The 20964-nt window shown below is 37.8% G+C and overlaps 1 protein-coding gene across 1 annotated transcript in view; it reads right to left on the minus strand.

Moving 5' to 3' along the window:
• Nucleotides 1-1209: 1209 nt before the first annotated feature.
• klhl4 (kelch-like family member 4) overlaps nucleotides 1210-20964 on the minus strand; it is a 33861-nt gene continuing 14106 nt past the window's right edge. Inside the window, exons 4-12 of the mRNA XM_086085431.1 lie at nucleotides 20254-20390; nucleotides 19630-19826; nucleotides 13773-13985; nucleotides 11027-11213; nucleotides 10735-10959; nucleotides 8002-8164; nucleotides 4836-5048; nucleotides 3127-3298; nucleotides 1210-2897 (exon numbers count right to left, since the gene is read on the minus strand). Of these exons, the coding sequence (XP_085941557.1) occupies nucleotides 2838-2897; nucleotides 3127-3298; nucleotides 4836-5048; nucleotides 8002-8164; nucleotides 10735-10959; nucleotides 11027-11213; nucleotides 13773-13985; nucleotides 19630-19826; nucleotides 20254-20390 (1567 nt within the window). The 3' untranslated portion in view covers nucleotides 1210-2837. The remainder of the gene's footprint in view (nucleotides 2898-3126; nucleotides 3299-4835; nucleotides 5049-8001; nucleotides 8165-10734; nucleotides 10960-11026; nucleotides 11214-13772; nucleotides 13986-19629; nucleotides 19827-20253; nucleotides 20391-20964) is intronic.

Raw genomic sequence — 20964 nt, forward strand, 5'->3', positions numbered from 1 at the left:
TCTGCGGGGTGATTAGCTCAAGTATTCGTCCTTGGCTTTCTTAATGTCACTTGACGGTTATTATAATAATTGCGGCGCTGTGACGTGCTTCGTGTGCAGGAGTGACGCCCTCTACGGTGCAATAGCCCCCTCTTTTGATCATTTGTGATATGGTCATGTTACTGTGAGGGAGGGTGCTCTTTTCATGACTGATCGTAATGTAATGCCTCCATTGTAAATGTTGCAAGGCAGAATCCTCACGGGGTAATCCAGTTGAATGCATGCACTTTTTAATCATCACACTTCATAAATGCGATGCAGCAGGGGCTGTGTGCGTGCGTGTGGTTGTCCCATTCCCACTAATAATGCAATGACAAAAATCACTCTTTTTTTTCTTTTTTTTTTATCTGGAGCGTATGGCACACGTTTGGAAATTACAAAATTCATTCAACACTGTCAGAATCGTGGTATTCATAATTTTTCACTCCTCTTGCCTAAAATGTACCGGTAAATTCCACAAAAAACAGTTTGACCATACTGTACCAAAACACAATTGATGTAATGTTTTCTAAATCTGGAGTTTTACCATTGTTTTTGTGATTCATAATGGTCATAAGTCATTGCAAGTTGAGTAAAATCTCAGCCCTCTTCCGCCAGACTGTCTGCTCAGAACACCGTGTTACAGTGCTGTCTGTATGTGTGAGGAATTCCAAGCATGCAAAATATCCATCTGTCTGTCTATCCCCACTGACAAACGCTCTCAACCAACGTTTACTAGCTTCATGAGGTTTCACGTGGTTCATCTTACAAAAGTATTTGAATCCGGCTTACTGCGTGTAGCGGTGCTTTCAAGGAGTTCTTGTAGATAACACAAACAGTTTCTCAGAATGTCCTTGGCGGGTGTGATATTGATAAATAATGAGCAAAACTCTCCAGTTCTAGCAACTTGAATCCAAATTGTAAAATTTAGAGGTGGCACAGAATGTTCTAGTCTGACTGAGTAAACAGGGCCCTCCGTTATTCAGGTTAAAAGTAAAATAAAGCATGTACAAGTATTACAATTTTGAATGCCGTACTTAATCCTTCTTAACGACATTTAAGGCTAACAAAATAAATTTAATGATATTAAATGTTTTTTTAATGACCCGCGGAAACCCTTTTATACTACCACTATTTAAAATTTAAAATTCAAACAATGAACAGAATCCACTTCATTTTGGGTGTTTGAGCAATTAATTTCCTCAATGATAAAACATTATAAAAGCAAAGATGTTGTAACACTTCATTAGTGTCCAATTGGATTGGCCTGATATCATTTTTCTCACAGGCCTTAGAGGGCATATTGACACGCTGAGGGATTGTTATAATATGCTGCAATGTATTAATCAACAGTATAGTCCTTCATTTGTTTTGCCATTAAATAAATAGAAAAGGAAAATAATTCACACACCAGTTAATACACCAGTTGGTTATGGCTTGTGACAATTTTTTTAGTTCTGTGTGTGTCGACAGTTATACAAGTTCCTGTATCAAACATTTACATATTCTTTGTTGACACTTAAGACAGTATTTTGTATGCAAAATCCATTTCCACCAATCTTGAGGAGGTTGTTTGTGGAGGAGCTTTGAAAACAATTTGGAGGGTAAATAATGAGCGGCGGGAAAGGAGATAAGCAGGAGGAGATGGTCCTCAGCCTGTTGATGAGACACTCATGCTTGGTTTATAAATTGCTGCACCGGGAACAAAAGTGACAGAGCCGACATAATAGCTTCTGAGGCCGTTCGGGTGAAAATGTTTCATTTGATCCTCAAAATCTTGACACATGAATTTGAGCATGCAATGAATGCTATCATGCTGTACAAAATCATGATTAAAAAGGTAGAAATGAACATTCATTCTAGGAAGCATCAATAGTTAGAAATTCTTGTTGAGTTGTTTAATTCTTGTGAGCGGAATATATAAAATGCAGTCATAAAAACATCACATTTTTGGCAATCAGGCCTTGGATATTGGGTCATAAACCTGGACAATAAGCGCTAACCATCTACGAGACCCTCGAAGGCAGAACACACAGTAAATTTGATATAAGCTATGATGATCAAATAATACATTCGCCTCGCGCGCATAAAATAACTAAGAAAAAAGTCATTTGAGCACACCGCTTCAAACGGAACTCTATCAACACAATTGTAGCAATATGGAATATCAATATGATATATCTTGCGTAATTCACAATTATGGAAACCTTTCTTCAATCGGCCAGACTTTTAACAACGAGCAAATTACTTTGGTGTTCTGTAACGCTACAGGCTTGATAAGAAGCAACACATTTTTAATACATTAGCCACCAAAAAAAAAGCTGTTTACCTTCTGTGTTGTCATCATTCACAGTGACGTGTTAGTTTGAGTTGCTGTAAAGGGAAAAAAGTAGCGCAAAAATATACAGTTTGGACAACAACAATAGGAAAATGTTTGGGTATAAATCTGTCATTCAGATAATGCGATCAAAATGTACAGCTTTTTTTCTTTTTTCTTTTTGTAAAACCAGAATAACAAAGCAATACATCAACCACTTGGCAAGCTGTTCTGCTACAACTTGGCCAAGAGTATGAAAACTGTTGAGAATGTCAAGAATGCACATTCCAGTCTGGGAGCGGGTCCTCCCCAGTGGGCCCACATGTGCGGCAAATGATGGGGGGGGGGGGGGGGGGTGGCTGGTCATGTTCTCTTCCCTCCTCAAAAATCTGGGAAGCTGAAAGGATAAAAACAAGTGTCTCTCCGAGGACGCGTCCATGTTGTTTCCGCGGTCCGCTCTTCTTCATTTGTTTATATCAAGCAGGCTTGGGACAAAAAGCGCTCAAGGCAGTTTCACCACCACCACGCAGGCACCTGCCCTGCCAATGTTTAGAGGGACCTCCTGCAGAACGGAAAATAGGTTAACATGCAGTTTCTCATTTGAGGATTTCAAATAGTCCCACTATCCTTCCAGCATGATGAAAAAGGGATTAGAAAAACATTGTCGAAAAGTAAAAAGAAGCTAAAAAAAAAAAAAAGGTCATTTACCGGTATTTATCTTATAATTGCAGAATTGTTGCTGTGACTATTGTTGTGATTACAATACGGATATGTAGAGTTCACCACGGTACCTCAGTCCAGTCGTTGTTCTGCGCATCGTATGACTCAACAGTGTTAAGGTAAGATTGCCCATCATATCCGCCCACAGCATACAGCCTGTCACCCAGCAGGCAAACGCCAACCGCGTCCCGAGGAACACTGAGAGAGGACACAGTCGTCCACGTGTCCGTCTTGGGGTCATACCTGAAATTAGTCGAACGTGTTTAATTAAGTCATTTGGGAAATACCACATTTAGCATACTTTTCAAAAGTATGCTTTTTCGTAATATATTCACAATTCAACACGGTTTTCGGTACGTGGGTTGCAAAACGATTCAAGGACGGTTCAATTTGAAAGTGGAACGATTCGACTGGGTTCGACTCAGTGGGATAACAAATCAATTCAATCATGCTGTGGCTCAGTTTGAGAGGGTATGATATAATGACGTTTTTTGTTATCATTTTACATACTTTTAAATAAAAATGTCAGTACTGTAAATGTGCCATTTCCTTCTAAGATATATCACTCCAATAAAAGACGGTTTGATACGAGTCTTGACATATGTATTTAAGTGTTGTGATTTGATTCGATGCACTCACATATTAAAAAAAAAAAAAATTACACCAAAATGTAAATATTTTGTATCCCTTTTAAGGTTTTAGTGAGCTCAAGCCCATATGACCCTGAACCGATCACCAGTTAGTCACTTGGCACAAATAGAGACGGCCAACCACTCACAAACAGCAACTCAAATCACAGAAGCCTTAGCATGCATTCCCTAATGGGATTTGAACCTTTTGGAAGCGCAGCAGGCAGATAATGAATCCAAAAATAGTTAAATTAAATGTGTGAAATGATCTTTAAGATAATGTTGATGGATGGTTTTGTGGGGTTTAAAATCGTAGTGTGTGACATAAAAGCCAAACGTGTACTCGATGAGAGATCTGTTAATTAAAGCAAAGCACTCTGCTTTTGTTATAGAATTGTTTGCTAAATGTAATTTCACACGTAAATATTTTGTAAATTAAAGTGACTCACACTACAAACATTTGATCCATAAAACAGTTATGAGAAAAACCGCAGCTTTTAATTACTTTCCCAATCTGTAGGGATCGCTCAATCATTTAATTATAATTAATTATCAAGATGATGAATGGGTTTTCAAAGTGCAAAGTCATTTCATTAACAAAGTGCTAAATAAAAAATCAAATTGCATACAAGCCTAAATAGTTTGTATTTGTGGGGAAAAATAAACACTCAACAAAAACTAAACTGAAAATGTACTTTGATTTTGTTAACAACTTATTTCATGTTATACGACCCCTATTTGGATAGACCCCAAGAACATAACATAACATTTATTTATTCACTACATTAGTGACCTATTTTTTTAAAAAATATATCATATACTGTACATAAATATAATAAATATTATGCATAATTGTAGGATGAGCTGGGCAAGGTATTACTATTACTGTACCGTGCAGTATTGTCCTTTCAGTTCACGTACATGTCTTGTGAGCCCACCAGATGGTGCTAGACACCTTGAAATAAATTAACTGATGGAAAACATGACGAGCATCAGTCTGGGGAAAACAAATTATCTCTTGTTCCAGTGAGAAAGTCATCAGAGTCCACACCCATGAGTGAATTCCTCGGCGGACACTTGGAGGACATCCAAAATGTTCTTGTGTAACATTTCTTTATGCATGTTCTCCCGAGGAAAATCATTTCTCCCACCTTTCAACACAATCGGAGAGTCGGGAACAGTGGTTGGAGGCCGGGGCGTCGTGTCCGCCCACCGCATACAGGAAGTTGTTGTACGTGGCCACACCCACTCCCCCTCGCCTCTTGGTCATCGGAGCGCACATACTCCATTTGTTGGTGTGAGGATCGAAACACTCCATTGACCTCAGACATGAGCTGCCATCTCGGCCACCTACTGCAAACAACCTGGGAATTTAAAAGAACAGTGTCAATTTAAAAGAACTAACTACAACTAACTAAAGTTAATTATAATTATAGTAAAAATGTCATTTGTTTTCATCTTTGTCCAATAGTTTACATGAGTGAGCAGAGTTTCTATTAAATGAATTTATTCCGGCAAATGTTGTACATCAGAATAAGAAAGGTCAAACAGGTGTTTGAGAATTGTAGTTTACTTTACTTTTAAATGAGTGACCATTTTTTTTATCTTACTCTTGACAAATGCAGTACTGTACTTCATGCATTTAAAAAAAAACTAAAACTAAAACTAATCAAAACAAACTAACGAAGCATTTTTGAAAAAATATAAAAGCAAATAACATTTATTTTAACTTTAAAAAAAATTAAGACATAAAAAGTAACTGTAATGAATTCATTTCTAGCATTTCACTTGGCTGAACTGTTTTTAGTACATGTTATGTTGATTTTGGATGCTTTTGTCCAATCAGATTTCAAGCTCTTTGTTGCCATGTCAATATGCTGTATCTGTCCAGGGCTCCAAGATGACCAATCAAACTTGAACTGTATTAGCAATGGGGCTGTTTCTCTAACCAATTTGATTTCAAATGTGTCCCTTACAGTGCCAACTAGCTGGCCTAAAATAACAGAATTTTTCTTCCGTCCTCTAATTGATTGGTCAGAGCAAGTCAAGTTCACCTATCAGCATCAGCATAATAAAAATCAGCATCTCTTTTAAGTATTATGAATTGCATTTTGATTTTTTGAAATCACATTATTGGATAGAAATTGATTCTGAACTGCCTAAATAATCTATGACACATTTATTGAGGGTTTCTATAATTACAACGTAGTGTGGAAACAGAATGTGTAAATCCCCACTGAGGGCTCAGGTACCAATGCAAGTCCTGTCATTGACATGGAGAAAAAGACTCAGGAATGATTCAAATCATCTGTCCCACTACTGAGGAGGAGCATTCGTCGAGTGTGTTTCCTGGCGGAATCGTCACGAGTGCCTTAAGAGCGGCAAGCTCACATGCAGGCCCGGCAGCAAAACAGCAGAGACTTGGAAAACAGTTTCCTTGTTGTCTTTTTTGACCCAGATTCAGAAATAACTCCGCATTCACTCCAACACAATGTTATAGACACAGCCAAGCAGCCGCCTTGTTCTGTTTTTTTTGGGTTGGGGGGTGCACTTTAGCACCAATATATTTAAATTGGGCTGAGAGCTTACTTGTTACCGTCCCTTTCACCTCGTGGGGTTGAATTGTGAGACAGCCCAGAAAGTGCCTTTTTGGATTAAACACATATGGGTAGTGTGGAAATATTACACAACTAATTTGTTGCTGCATCTTTTTTTTAATTTCACATAAAAGTTGTGTAACTACTCCACACTTACATTCCTATTCCCGCTACAATGCATTCAACCATTATTATACAGTAGTGGTTTGCATTTGTAATGGATTCATAAACAAACTGAAAGCTAGGTTTTACGATACTTTTTGTGATGATTAGATTTTGGTAGTGTGGATCACAAACAATACTTTCTGCTCACACAAGACGTGCATAACATACACTCAACAGTCACATCTTTAAGTGAAGCACTTTACGAGAAGTGCCTTCTAAAACACAACTTTGACCTACAGTGGATCTAAAAAAAAGTCTACACATCTCTGTTGAAATGCCTTTTTTTGTGATATAAAAAAATGAGACCAAGATAAATCATTGCGACACTCTATCCCCATTACTGCGGCCTATAACCTGCACTCTAAAAACAATTGGGTCAAAATGAACCCAAATTGGGCCAAATGGTCTCATCTTTTTGGGTTATTCAATTAACCCAAAAAAGTTGGATTAAATGAATAACACACAAAACCCGCCAAAGGTCAAATGAATAACACACAAAATAGCCCAAAATTGGGTTGATTTGTGGGTTATTAATTTAATTTGACCTAATATTTGCGGCTAAATAGCCAAAAAGTTAAGTCAGTTCATTTTTTACCCAATTCAATTGAGTTATTCCACTAACACAAAAAGTTGTGTGAAATGAATAACCCACAAAACAACACAAATATTGGGTTGATTTGTGGCTTATTAATTAATTTTGACCCAACATTTGTGGCTAAATAACTCAAAAAGTTGGGTCGGTTCAGTTTTCACCCAATTCAATTGGGTTATTCAACTAACCCAAAAAAAGTTTAGTCAAATAAATAACTCACAAAACACCCCCAAAAATGTGGTTGATTTGTGGGTTATTCATTGAATTTGACTTTACCTTTTGGATTAAATAACAAAAAAGTTGGGTTGGTCCATTCTTGACCCGATTTGGGTTATTCTGATCCAACTGTTATTATAGTGTGTACAACTGAATTGAAAACAATATAGTAATATTTTTTATGTAAAAAGGTGTGTGTTATTAACTCTAAATACATTTAAGTTATTCTGTACTTTTTTTCTTTCTTTCTAGTAGAAGCCCTAAGGTTTAGTGCTTACACTGAAAGCTGTTTTGAACATTTCCTAATTCACTGACCTTGACCAAACTGAAGAAAAACAAGCCCCACTCACTCACTCATTTACTTTTAATAATGCCGTTTTATGTGACACTATCAGCGAGCTGTTAATTTAACAAGATGTCAACTAATGTATTGTTTCAATCAGATTTAAATAATTATCTTTGTGTGGACAAAATATTTAATGCAACTCTTGCAATAACTTTTTACCATTAATAATTTACAAGTACTGTTCCAGTCCAAACTGTGTGGCATGTTTTCTTTTCTTTTTTTTCTTTTTTTCCTATTGACTGTCAGTTTGTTTTCCGCCCCTCATATTTTCCATCATTGTCATCCCATGGCTCGAAACAAAGCAGCAGATGGTCAGGAAGTTTTTCCGTATATATTGCATAAATCAGCCTTTTGCCGTGCGCAGGCTGCCGGCAAAGGTCAGAAAAGGCCAAGCAACTTACTTCCCATTGAGCGCGGTGACTCCCATGGTGCTCCGTGGTGTCGACATACTGGCAACATAGTTCCACTGCCGGGCCTGCGGGTCCCAGCGCTCCACTGTGTTGAGATAGCTCCAACCATCATGACCGCCGACAGCATACATGGGGCCCTCCAGCACAGCAATACCTGCACACATTTAACCAAGACAGATGCTGTTGTTAATAAACTGACAGCTGTGCGTAATAACATGCAAGTACTGTACCTTATACTTGCAAAATAGACTTCCAATATATTACAAAGGTAAACTACTTCAGGAATGTAAGCTTGTTATTAAGTGTGTATATTTATCACTGTGTATATATACATATTGTGTTTGGTGTTTGATAAATATAGTATATATTAAATGACAAACAGTCAAAATCTTCTATAAGGCTAATTTCAAACAAATCTTAGCATAGACACTAATAATAATGATATGAATTATGTCGTGGCCTATTGGGAAAACCCATAGTCATAGGAGTGACTGCTTTCTTCACAACTATTAACTCATTCACTCCCAGCCATTTTCACTGAAGCAATCCCCTTCGCTCCTGGATGTTTTACTGGATTTGGATTGATTTTGCAAGGCTCACAGAATATTGTTTTCTATTGCTAAAAAAACATGGAACCTACCAAAAGAAAGATCAGAGTCTCTTCTTTCATCAGGGAAAAACATATATTTGTATTTGTTTCCGTTTTGTAGCAATAAGCAATAGAATAAAGCTAAGTGTCATCATTATTCATAAACCTGTTCAAAACACTTGGGAAAAGAACTTTTTGCAACATAGCCCTGGTTGATCTCTTATACTCTGCTGCCACCTGCTGGCCATTTTTTGTAATAACTACCATTGCTTTAAGCGACCTCTTCAGGCCAGAGGCTGCATTAAAAGCCTTCTGTATGCCATAGCATAAAAAATACATTAAAAACATGCATAAAAATACATTGTTTGTTTTTATACAGTTTTGGGAACAAATGTGTTCATATTAGAACTGACTTACCATTTCTAGTGTCAATAATAAACTCATTACTACTAGTAGTGCAGTAATAATACCGATAATACAAAAATTACTAATCAGACTTCACGATTGTTACTTTAACTACTGGTGTTAATAACACTATTGTAACAATGTAATTATTACTATTTGGGATAATTACTGCCGTTTTTTTAATTGTTGTTTCAACTTCTACTGCTATTGTTACTAATGCAACTATTATTAGTATATGTGTGTATATATATATATATATATATATATATATATATATATATATATATATATATATACACACACACACACACAACTACAACCATTTCCATTGTTGTTACAACTACTACTGTTATTATTGTTACTGCTACTATCATTACTACAAAGTACAAATAATTAGTATTACTACTCATACTCATGCTTTTTTATTACCATTACTAACATTACCGCTGCAATTTTTCATATGTTTGCCATTACTATCAAAAATATGTGCTATTACAATTACTCATATCAATGCCAGTTTTACTTCTACCACAACACTATAAATTATTCCATTACTGCTACTACTACAAATATAATCATAACATTTTATTTAGCAGCAGCACCAGCTTTACGCTTGCTTGGCACATAAAGTCAACCATAAACCACAGAGGAAGCCAGAACAACACATAAATTGTGAGCTACAACAGGGCAAATATTTTAAAACAGGATGACAATGAAACAGCCTTGTTTTTCTTTTGTCCCTAATCACAGAGGAAGCCTGTTTTACAACAGCACACAACATATTTCTGCATTAGAGTTCAGTGGTGAAAGCGGAATTATTTTGTGGAGACCATAGGGCAATACGGCGCTGAGAGAGGTCTGATTTAAATCAACATTGTCACCAAGAAGAAAATCACGGGGTGAAGCTCTCTTATAGTGTGGTTTCGGAAATCAAAATAAATTGTTTTTCTTGTCTTCAACCATACAGCCCACAGCAGGCTGTGGGACACTGGTGAACACAGCGTAAATGTATTTTGACTCAAAATAAGCATGGCACAATCAGAGCCGGCAGATATTTGGGCTGAAGGAAACATCAAAGAAACCCAGGTGATGTGTAAAGTGTGCACTCGCTCGGGCTCACTGAAGCCTCAGACCCCACAGAGCTTTGACAAGATCTCCATGTTCTGTTACCCAGACCTCTTTCAACTGTGAATCAAAACGCTTCTGATATGAGATTTGTCGGTCAGGGAGGGTTGAGGAAGAGCGGGGACAGCACTGCCCACCATGCTTTGATCGGAGAAATGGAAAATATCAAAGGTGTATCTCAAAAGAAGTGTAATTTCAGCTTCACAGCATGCCAGCAGTTACCGCTTGGAGCATACGTCCAGAAAATGCACTGTATTGATGTAAAACTTTGTTGCTTAAGGTGTGGATTTAGAATCAAAATTTCCAAAACACTACTAAAATATATTGCTAATAGAGGCTACCACGATGATGAAATATTAAAGAAGTTGACTAATACCTCATAGTGTATCATAACAAACTCAAGAACGATCATCCAATTTCACCAAATGTATAGATAGATAGATAGATAGATAGATAGATAGATAGATAGCTAGCTAGATAGATAGATAGATAGATAGCTAGCTAGCTAGCTAGATAGATAGATAGATAGATAGATAGATAGATAGATAGATAGATAGATAGATAGATAGATAGATAGATAGATAGATAGATAGATAGATAGTCACCAAGTCCATGTCGGTGTGTTGACATGGGGGGCATGGGGGACCACACTTTGTTGATTGGATTATAACACTCCACCATGTTGGAGGTCTTGAGCCCATCTCTTCCACCAACCACATACAACTTGTTGTCTATCACGGCCACACCAAACTGCAGCCGGCGTCCGTTCATAACTCCCAGCGGGACCCAGGTGTTGGTGCGCAGGTCGTACTTCTCAATGGTGGTTGAACCTAAAAGACACACATACCAGTATGAATTGATTTATTTGCTATGTGGTAAAAATAAGTTATACTGTACCTTTGGTAGCATCCATTCCTCCAACGGCATAAAGTGCCCCCACTGTGGATTTTCTGGGTTTGGTTCTGGGGCTCTGAAACATGGGACGGCGCTCAGGCAGAAGATGGTACTTCATGGCCTCCATCAACAATTTTTGGCATTCCAGATCATCAGAAAACATCTTGTTGTTTTCCAGGTCAGCAATAAGCTGTAAAATTAAGATCATACGCTTAATCTGAAGCCACACATTTGCAATTGTCAATCTATAAAAAAAAATAAAAATACATGAGCTGTACAAAAAAATGTAGCATTGTTTATATAAAATGTTTAGAATTTTTGCATAAATGTTAATTGTTATTATTGTATTGGATTAATTTACGACACTCTAAAAACAGGTGGGTCAAAAATAACCCAACTATGGGTAAAAAAAAGGACCGATCCTCTACTTGGGTCCATTTGACCCAACTTTGAGTCAAGAAATGGGTCTTTCAGCATAAAACAACTCATAAATATTGGTCAGATCCTTGACTTGGGTCAAAAAATTGGGTCATTTTGTATAAAACAACCCAGAAAGTTGGGTCAAATTGACCCATAAAGTGGATTGGTCCATTTTTTATCCATAATTGAGTTACTTTTGACCCAACTGTTTTTAGAGTGTATATTTGATTGATTTGATTGAGTAATATATTATTAAAAAGTTCATTCATAGGACCTTTTGGTCCATTTTCATTGACAGCACATTATCTGTGTGCGCACAAATGCCTGCAGATTGTAATTTTAATCATGCTCACTGGGTATGTTTGCCAATTTTTCAGATGGGTCTCCGCCAAGATGGGCGGGCCGGCACAGCAGAAGGAGTGTCAGGCAGATGTGCCTCGTGGGGTAACAATTTGGTGGCAGAAAGTAAATCTAAACATGACATTTTTGGGTGATCCATCTTGTGGTGGTCCTGCCAGAACTGTCACTGGCCCTGTATGTTCCATGATATAATACGATAAAATTCAGGTTCCGCCATGTCGAGATTTTAGTGTACGACGAGCACCTCACATTTAAAGGGAATGAAAGTAGCCGCTTTGATTGGCAGTGACTGAAGTCAGCTGTGAGCACTGATATAGAGGCACAGTCCTCCATCTCGCAGATCTACATTCGTCTGCGAAATGATATCGAATCTAACCAGCCTTTCTCACAGAGATACATCACGTGCAGTGCAGGACTCACATTGATCAGGAAACTATTTACTATTTATAAAGGCCATGCTCAGTAATAGCAAGAGTTGACCAAGGAGCTTTACATTAATAGATCGGAAAAAGGTAGCAGAAAAGACATCAAACAAATGCAGGACATTAAAACTGGCATTGTAACAAAACACAAAATCCCCAAACCAAACACTCTGAGAACATCAGAGAGAACAGATGTTTTTTAAATGTTATGCGATTCCACTATTATACTGCAGTATATCATGATTATAGAACTGCACTGCATCATGTTTCTAAAATTTTGATTTCTTATTTTTCAGGAGAAACATTATCAGACATCATTTGTAAGAGTCATGCATTGGATTTAGTGATGGACGAATGAAGCTTCATGAAGCACTTGTGATATTTTTTGACTCCTCTAGAAGGCACTTTTGGCGGCCGTGGCTCAGGGTGTAGAGACGGTTGTCCAGTAACCAGGTCGAATGTTCGATCCCCGCTCTCCCCAAGTCATGTGTCGTTGTGCCCTTGGGCAAGGCACTTCACACACATTGCCTCCAGTGCTAATCACACTGGTGTATGGAAGGTGCGAATGTTTGGTGGTGGTCGGAGGGGCCGTAGGCGCACACTGGCAGCCACGCTTCTGTCAGCCTGCCCCAGGGCAGCTGTGGCTACTTAATTAGCTTACCGCCCCCACAGTGTGAATGTTTGAGTGCATGAATGTATCCATTCCATTGTAAAGCGTCTTTGAGTGTCTAGAAAAGCGCTATATAAATCAGAAGCATTATTATTATTATTATCATTATTATTATTATTATTATTATTAAAGATGCAGTGGAAACATAGGGTGTATTCAGACCAGAAAAGTCCATTAGTCCGCTTGTTTGGTCCGGACCAAAAGCAGACTTTATTTGTTTTTTTTGTTTGGTGCGGTTCATATTCACGCTGGACAAAAATGACGAGGGCTGAATATATAACAAAACCCGGAATACAGAATACAGGTTATTAATGAATTCAGCACAATATTCACTACAGGGCAATATTCCCCCCGATGCTTGGCTACGGTGGCTTGTTAAGCCCAAAAAGGCGCATATGCCATGAAGTTGGAGCGGGTCAGTGGTGGTTTGTATTCAGACTGTGAAACAAACCGCACCGAGTGCGTTTGGAGAACCGAGACCACCTCAAAAAGTGGGTCTGCTTGTTTGGTCCACACCAGGATTCGTTTCTGTGTATTCAGACCTGCAAAGTCTGGATCAGCGTGGGAAACAAACTCTGGTTCGTTTAAAGCGGACCCAACAGTGCCGGTGTGAATACACCCTTAATCAATTTCTATTGTGCTAGCCTTTATCTTTAAACCAAGAGGAGTCATAAAATATTGCAAGTGCTTCATGAAGCTTCATTTTCCCATCAAGAATTGGATTGTTACAATATGTGACTGTACCTAATATTAGGTTTTCATTTCGAAACATTCTTAGTATAAGAAATGCCACAATGACAACATAATTGGGCTTGCAAAATTAAGGGGAAAAAATGAAAGCATATATGGCAGCAAGTAATAAGTCATGACGTGTCACCTGTGGAGGAAGAAGAGGCAGTCGAATGTAAGAGAGAAGCGCTCCCAGATCCTTTTGCCGACGCTGGACGTCGTATCGCACCCACATCATCAGCGCCTGGAAGATGGTCTCCTCATCAGGCACGTTGATGTCGTCACTGGACAGCAGCTTAACTATCTCGGCCGTGGGTAGCAGAAGAAACTCTTGGTTCTGAATGACCTCCAGAAAGTTTTCCTGGTTGAAGAGACGCCAAGGGGACAGATAATCATCAGTCATTAGACCACAACTACGCCTGATGCTTGGATCTGTGTCTATTTTTATTACTGCAGTAAGAAGAGCGATGGTGTGAAAGCACAGAGAAGCTTCTACAGTCTTCTTCATTGCCGATAACAGCAATGACTTATGCTCCGTTGCTTCAAATTCCAGAGCCGTAGATATAACTGTCACTTATTAAATAAAACGACGGTGGCTCCGAGCAGACCTAGCAGAAAACACCTCCACTGAAAATCTTCATCAGCTTACAAAGCATTTTTGCTGCTGTTCATACATGACACCATTAAGTCTTTTATAAGCCTTTTTAACGAGCGACAGAAAGGCCCTGCATTATCATCAACCTGCTGCAACTTTTGGTGCGGAAGCTCTTCACTATTGCCCTCCTAAAGATTGATCTTCCTTTTACTGGCCTGCAGCCCGGGCCATGTTACAACACTGCGCGGCAACCTTTTCAAGGACACTATCTCAGGGCACTTCCATTAGAGATGATGTGATATAAAACGCCCCGTGTACACGCCCCTGTATTATCTTATCGCTACGCGTGAGTCCAGCCAGGAGGATTTAACATGTTTTCTTTGGGAGCAAAGCATTCATTATTAAGATGCCTTAGTGGATGCTCAACAATTATCTAAAACAAGCCAACTATTGATCACTAACGTCCAGATTACAGTGTGTCGCTCGGCTCCATTACCAGAGCAGGATTTGAGAGCAAAATACCACAACCCTTAATTAAAAGAGGGATGTGCATTGGTCAGCTGTGGTTACACTTTGACGTTGCTTTCGGACCAGTAAGTTGTAATTACCAGGCTGACAAGAACATTGTAAGCTAAACAGCGTTTGTTTCATAACAATCTGAAAGGATGTGATTTCAGATGCTTGCAAACTCACTGGTGGGTAAAACAAGAGCAGAGGGAGAGGATATGCATCGATTGAAGAGGAATGGTGGAAGAAGCTTTCATTTCTGTGACAATACATCCACCAGAGTTAGAGCTTGTGTTGTGTTGTTGCACAGTCTTCAAATACGGGGATGGGCCCCCTTTTCGGGGGGTTGCGATGCTCAGCACGTGTGACCTCAGGGGCATGTTTTTTATTTGTATTTGTATTTTTTTATTTTTTACATACTAGAATAAAGTGTAATTGCGCATCCACTACACTAGGTGGCAGTGATGATGTCACTGTGAAAGTGAGCATAGAGTATTAGCTCCTCTGCATTAATGTTATAGACTTTTTTTTTTTATATAGTCATGGCAGAGAGTTGCGGGGGGTTCCATAACAAATAACAATTGAGAAATACCGCTGCAATGCCACCTGCTTTCTTGCTGTTATGACAATTTACATATTGGCTATCTTGATAAAGCAAATAGCAGGAAGGAGCTAAAATTAGAATTGTATAGGGAAAAATAAAGAGAAGACAAATCTTCCATTTTTGCATGAATCTACATAATGGTGTTTATTTTCATTCTCCGTGTACCAGGAAATAGCCTGCTTACTGGAAAACACAAATATAATGCTTTTACACCTTTTCACAGTACTGCATATGTAAATACTAGTGATGTTAATTTGACTTAATTTCCTTGATAAACGATGGGGGTGGGGGGGGGGGGGTTTGTATGTATGATTGTAAATGAACAATCAATTAGTTAGGCGAATCTGTTCCTGAATATTGTAAACTCCTGTTTCAAATTATTAGTATTGTCTTGAGCCAAATAATGCTACCTGGACAAAAGGTCTTCTGACATAGGCCATGACTGGTGTTGTTGTTCTCCTTACACTTGTATTGTTCAAGGGAAAATAACATATATCAATTTTAAAAGCCCAACTAGTCTAATAACTTAAACCGTTGACACTGATAGGTTTTCGCATTTATCATTCCTGCTAGGATGTCGATTCTCTTTGTATCCATTAGGTATAGATTTTATTTATTTATTTATTTTTCCAATACATTACATTTTGGCTAGGCTACTAACGTTTCAAAATAGTTACAGTGCTTTCGAATTAAATTTGATCCAAACTAATTCAGATATTAAAGAAATAATTGCACTTAAAAAGAACTTATTTGACTTGGTTTTGCAAAATAACTTTTATAGAAACCCACTTTTTACAAAATGAGAGGATTGGGGGAGCCTCCACAGATTACAGAGAGAGAGGTGAGCGATCATCAGGCAAGCAAGCAAACAATTTCAAGGAAATGAATTGCCAATCACTATGTTTAATTAATACATTAAAAGTAATAAAAAAAAACACAAAAAAATTATAGATAGTTTTAGATTTCATGAATGACACTTTGGTTTTACAAGTATGTTTTCTACTTGGACACCACTTTAGGATTGCTTAAATAAGGACAGAGCGGCCCTGCATTCGCTTTATCCCTTTTGCCACAGACTGCAAAGTAAGTTTTAGTTTTGATCACCTACTTTCTATCACTTATTCTTTGTATTAATGTGATTACATATTTTAATTGTGACTATAATTAATAAACCGCCATTCCACTGTTGTATTAATTGTATGTATTTATTGCATTTTTTAATCAACTGCGGTTTAAAAATGGTCTTCACTCTCCAGTTGGGTAGACCACTCACAAACTGTCTAGTGTCATTATTTTATGTCTTGGATATGCCTATAAATAAATTCTATCAAGCAAATCACCTTTTAGATAATAATAAAGTTAAGATGCATGCATCGAGACACAATTATAATAGCGTTTCTTAAATGAGATCTGAAACTTTATCAGTCAAGAAAAAACAAGCTTATTAAACAAAACTCTCCACTGCAAAAGAAGGGGACAGACTTCCAGGAAGCCCACAGATCTTTTTGCTCATTACCGAAGCGATTGAACAGGAAGTTCAGCCATCCTGTGCAGTTTGATGATTAGATTAACCTCCCGATCCCGGAAGCGGGCTTTGTAAACAGGCTGAGCAGATGTCCTTGAGGAGATAACGCTTACCCCACGCTGTCACTCCTGCATGGCCAGCCAAGACCTTATCTGACAAGCATGTGTATGAATCTTAATCCAATGCAAATATTTCTTTCTGAAATGTAACAGAAATCCCATTTTGCCAGGTTGAGTCGGTCCACTAATCAATATGCAGGTACATGGTATCTCTTACTCGCAGCCGCTGAACTAAATTAGATAAAGTGAAAGCATCAAACTTTTCCATTTCTATTCAAATGTGCATGTCAACCGTTTTTCTGCACACAAATTAGATGATATAAATAGCTGAGACATCTTCATTTCATTTCTTTACAGGTTATGACAGGTTATTTGAATGCAGCTGGCCTCAAAATAGGAGATGGTCACAGAGAATGAGACATTATCTGTAGATTACAAAGGAAGGTGCAGCATTCCATGACATTTATTTCAAAAATGGATTGTTCTGGAAAGGCTATTGAAATGACAGAAGTATTTTTGCAGGACTGAAAACAATATACTGTAATTTAATTTAAATACTGGTACCGGTAACTCAATTCAACTTCAAGTGAACTTTAACAACAACTGCACCTGTAACAAAGTGTTGAATGTGAAATATAAAACACAATAATTAAAATAAAAGATAACATACAAGCATAACTAAATGAAATGTTTACAATTAAAATATATAAGGGTTCCCTTTACATTTGCATTTAACATACAGGAGGTGCAGAATTTTATTCTTCTTGTTGCACATTCCACATACTGTGTGAAACCGTTGAGAGACGAGAGAGAAAAGTATCTACTTTAACTACTATTAAGTAAATGTATTTACATTATTTATGTAATTATTAATAGGGGAATATTTGCATGTTATTCTTAATGTTCTTTACATCAAAGTTGTTACATAGGATTTAGGGGGCGAGGGACAGATATATATATATATATGTGTGTGTGTGTGCGTGTGTGTGTGTGTGTATTATATTACTGTATATAGTAAATGAAGAAGGGAACAATTAACACACTTATTGCAAAGCATTCTTTTCAACTCTTAGAGAGCATGTGAAAGTGATACTTGAGTAAAAGTACATGCATCTTACCAGAAAATAAGTGTGCGAACAGCCACCAATGAAAATGTTTTTATTTCTTTAGCTTACGCTGAGTTTGATTTTTTTTTTTTTAAAGAAAGAAACAAAAGACAAAGAAAATCTGACTGTTGGCTAAAGACCAATGTTAGCTTAGCACAAATTAGCTTGGCCATCATGCTAACCCTTTGCCAAACAAGCCTATTAAAGTTTATTAATTAAAAGAACCATCATGACTTTACTCGATTACTTTAAGTTAACCTACCAGGTAGGACAGAAATCATTGTCACTTTTGGTAAGCGTATCAGGCACTCGATTCGACTAGGAAAAGTATTTTACTCCAATATTGGAAAACAATTTGTTAAATACACCCACGGATGTGTAACAGTACCCTCATTTTATCACCATGCGTTCACCATTGCAGTTTTTTAGATCATCATCTACTGCTGGAAATGTTGTGTGATCAGCACAGTGTTAAATTCCATTCATTTGTATTGTGTCCGTACAGGCAGGGCTACTATTTTGCTTTGTGCGCCGCCGCCACGGTTCAGGCATTAAATTAGAGGATTATTTTATTTTGTAATAACAAGAGATGAAGGGGTTATGGTTGAAATGTATAGGAGTAAAAGTTGAGATTGTATTAAGGAAATGGAGTGGAAGTGAAAGTTATAAGAAATATAAATAACAAAAGAAGTAGGCTACATATGCATGAAAATTACTGTAATTTGTAGACCTACTCAGTAATGTTACAAGACCGCTGTTTAGTCAGTGAACAACTTTCTTCTTGTTGCTTATACAGTACTATATATATATATATATAATTTATTTATTTATTTTTTATTTATTTTTTTATATCATACCTGTTTGGATGATATCCTTTGGATATGCAGTTCTGTTATCTGATTTCCCTCTGATGTATGATTTATGATAATCTAGCCTAATCCCTTGTCCGATGCAATTTTTTTATTTTATTTTTTACCCCAGTTACATTCAACCAAATTGGCCTGTCTTTGCCTCTGATGTTTTCTCACCTTGATATTTGTCCTTAGCCTCTCAGTCTTTCATGGCCAACCTGCAAGGATGCCTAAAGGAGCTGCTTGACACTGAGCTGTCAATCAGAGGCTGTGGCAGAATTACAATGGGGAAGAAAAAAAGATGTCTATTGCTAACTCTCACTAGGGAGGACTGGGGGGCGGGGAGGAGGTGTGGTCTCATGATATCCAATATTTCATCATTAATACGCAACACCAACTTGGCACTATATCACTGTGGCCGAAATAAAAATGTAAATTGAATCTTGTGGTATTTAACAAAATGATTATATGCTCCATTTAAAAGTCCATTTACTGCACCTGCCTTTATATATCAAGTACATTTTTTGTGATTAAGTATGGAAGAGCTGCTGCATACAAACTAGAAACACACATTGTACTATTATTCATACTGTCTCTACAAACTGTAACCAAAATAGTAAAAATATTGTCAACCTGTCAGTCAAAACTAAGCATTATTAGTATTATCCTTGTAACAGCAAAGGCAATGTATATTGCATAAAAACGATTGTGTTGGGAGGTTACACATTTAATTTTTGTCTTTTTTCACGCTTCCCTACCATGGTGTAGTTGTGAGCCACGTTAAGAAGATCCACGCAGCCCTGGGCGTCAGCGAAGGAGCGGATTCCCAGGCAGTTGGAGGGATGAAGCTGCTTCATCAGGAAGTTGCAGCAAACCTGGATGACTTGTGAGAGCTGCAAGAGGCAAGCTGCCGCCAATAAACTCTCGATGGTCTCCTCTTTCAACTCAAGGACACCTGCAATGTCAGGGAGCGCAAGCTATATTTTTTATGCGACGACTAAATGTAGCTGCGCCGGCAAAAACTGTAATGGCGATATAGTTCACTCGTAATTTCTGCCGTCCTACCACAGAATAGATAAAAATGAGCATAAATCCTTTTCTATAGGCGTTAACATTCATTGACGTAATAAACACCAAACTGCTTTTTTAAAAACCCATCATAAAAGATGAAAAAAATTACCGAATAACATCCAGTTTTTAAAATATAGTGCAAAAGGAGATGTTTATTCACATAGGCTACAGAAGTGAATTGTGCCAGCAATATGAAGTCATTTGGATTGCAAGTCACTCAACTCAGTGATAGATCCATTTTAATCATGGTCGCGTTCCAGAGGTCTCATGATGACTTGCAAGAGCTTGTGAATGTCTTTATGAGCACTCACCAGTGTAGGCAAAACGAACCAGGGACGTGAGGGCATCTGGATCCACCCCCTCCATCTTGATCTCCTCCTGTTTGGCCTCCCTCACGTCGCTTGTGAACATTGCAGCAAAGTAGTCGGAGACGGCGCTCAGAACAAGCCTGGGGCAAAAAAAATAATTCAAGTAAGGCTCAGGTCAGCGACTATGTAGAAGAATTGATTAGAGTGCAAGCGATTTGCAGAAATGGACAACCTTTCTTCATTAAAATAGGTGCGAAGAGGAGCACTAAAGGATTTTCTTGCCAGAGGAGATGTTTTGATGATGATTTGAGTATAGAATTTGAACCATGTGGTCACTTTAATAAAGGAGTGTCCAAATGTTTTCCTTTTGCCGCATAAAGCAAAATCAAAGGATTCAAGTGCCACTTTAAAATTGTCCGACTTTATTGAACACGTTAAAACAATAAAGCATTTATGTATTATAATTATTTAGGTGTTTTTGTTATTTAAAAGTGATAAGGCAAACACTGAACATTTTTCATGATTTGGGGTGGCCCACAGCCCTAAATGCCACTAGAATAGAGCCCCCTCCTGCCCTGAGCAGATCTCAATATTCAGAGCCAAAGAAGAGTAATGGGTAACAAGATGACAATTTTAAAAGCAACTTTAATATATTTTCACAAATCAGACCTTGAAACAGACAGCAGAAAGAGGAGGAAAGCATTTTTTGCTTCT

The sequence above is a fragment of the Leptonotus elevatus genome, chromosome 9 (genome assembly GCF_054856555.1).
Source record: "Leptonotus elevatus isolate MCC_2025b chromosome 9, RoL_Lele_1.0, whole genome shotgun sequence".
Classification (NCBI taxonomy): Eukaryota; Metazoa; Chordata; class Actinopteri; order Syngnathiformes; family Syngnathidae; genus Leptonotus; species Leptonotus elevatus.